This window comes from Sinocyclocheilus grahami, unplaced genomic scaffold, assembly GCF_001515645.1.
Source record: "Sinocyclocheilus grahami isolate Dianchi unplaced genomic scaffold, SAMN03320097.WGS_v1.1 scaffold2254.1, whole genome shotgun sequence".
Classification (NCBI taxonomy): Eukaryota; Metazoa; Chordata; class Actinopteri; order Cypriniformes; family Cyprinidae; genus Sinocyclocheilus; species Sinocyclocheilus grahami.
In genome coordinates, this window is record NW_015507433.1 from 72,709 (window position 1) to 74,586 (window position 1,878).

Here is a 1,878-nt window from a genome sequence, read left to right on the forward strand (position 1 = left end):
GGATGTCCCCACTTTTCACAAAAACAAACCTGTGTGTGTGTGTGTGTGTGTGTGTGTGTGTATGAGAGAGTGTGTCTTCATACCATCCTCGGTGTATTTGGGTTGGGGCCGGTCCTCGGCTCCTGGTCTGGTCGTGGGCCACAGGTTCTTCAGGTGTCCCTCCAGATGCTCCAGAGATGGAGGCGGCTGACTGACGGCTGCCCATGTGTACAGCTGATCGTGCTGGAGACGCAGGAGAAACCACACACACACAAACCTCATCAAACTCAGCAGCACACAACGCTTCCCTGCGACCGGCTTCACGCATGCTATCAGACAGATCAGTGAGATCGGAGGAGCGAGGAGACGAAGCTCATTGTTCAGGAATCATTATGATGAACATGACACACATCTGCTGCTGCTGCTGTGTGTTTTATTCTTCTTCTGCAGACTGGGAATGATGGGAAATGCAGCTTCATAAACCACTGTTTTCCTCCCTGGTTTATCATTCTTCATCAGCGGCACAAAACGTGGGAGAAAATTGAATTGTAATGTAAACGTTTACAATAAAAACTAATTATAAATATTGCAAATTAGTCTAGACTGCTTTCATTCTGACGGTTATCATTAAATAAACTATTGAAAAACTGAAATATCTCTAAAAACTTCATTATATTTTCAGCAGATAATACGGTTAGCTGCCAATGCAAGTGTTATCATTTTTGCTGAGATTAAGTTGTAGCACTAAAATGACTAAGTTTTTAAATGAATTACATTAAATAAAATCAAATGAAACTAATACACAACAAAATTAAATCACATCAATATTATTGGTAACTAAAACATGTATGATAGCTAAAAAAAATAAACGTATAGTTATACTTTCAATATATATTCCAGTTAATTGCCAAGGCAGCATTTAAATGTTTTATTAGTTTAAGTTGAATTACTAAACTAAAATAATAAAGAATAAAAACTTTTTTTTTTTTTTTACTAATAAAACCAACAAAAACAAAATGAAATCATAATATAATCATTAACTAAATCTATTAAAAATCATTGACATTAAATGAAACAAACTTTACTGAAATAAAGAAAACTACTTCCAGTTATACATTAAGCTGCCACAGCGGCATTTCTAATTAAAGGTAAAGTACTACAATTATTCAAACTAAACCAGAAATAACACTCTAAAACTCATAATATACTATAATATGCTACTGAAATAACACTGCACTGCATCCACATGGACCCCAGAACATCCAGATAAAGCAGAGTCAGACGTCAAACGGAAGCGCCGGATCACTAGCCTGTTTGTGTCTGGATGAACGGCTAGTTAGGTCAGGGTTACGCAGAAGCGGACCTGCGCGAGCTCTAATGAGTCCAGCCGTGTTCCTTCGTCCTCTCCACATCCGCTGATGAACTCCAGAGCCTCCCAGAGCTCCACCGTCCCGTCAGAGGACGACCCGCCACACGCAGCCTCCATCCTCTCAGCCCACACTTATCGCCATGGCAACGGGCACGCATGCAGCGCACACGCGTGCAGCTCTCGGGCGCAGGTGCTCTGGGTTCCCGTGTGAATCCTCACATCCGTGACGCAGCAGACACACGCAGCTGCAGCGGTGTGTCGGGAGGTCCATCGTCTCGCTGGAGCTGCTGATGCTGATGCTGATGCTGATGCTGCAGTGAGATCAGGTTGCTTTATGACACAAGGGCATCTCGCTCGCCCCAGCAGCACACAGAGAGAGAGAGAGACTGATGACGCCTTAAACCGGTCAGCGGTGCACAAGCCAATCAGAGAGCCCAGATTTACAGAGCCATGACTGTAAATAAGTAATGAAAATGCTGAACACACACTTTGGTCTCACTGCGTGCGTTCACACACTCACACACACACAC

General features: G+C 42.9%; 1 protein-coding gene across 1 annotated transcript in view; it reads right to left on the reverse strand.

Moving 5' to 3' along the window:
- The window catches only part of LOC107574504 (formin-2-like), a 35,538-nt gene extending 33,723 nt beyond the window's left edge, over nt 1–1,815 (reverse strand). Inside the window, exons 1-2 of the mRNA XM_016260960.1 lie at nt 1,343–1,815; nt 84–222 (exon numbers count right to left, since the gene is read on the reverse strand). Coding sequence (XP_016116446.1) covers nt 84–222; nt 1,343–1,465 — 262 coding nt within the window. The 5' untranslated portion in view covers nt 1,466–1,815. The remainder of the gene's footprint in view (nt 1–83; nt 223–1,342) is intronic.
- Between the last annotated feature and the right edge of the window lie 63 nt (nt 1,816–1,878).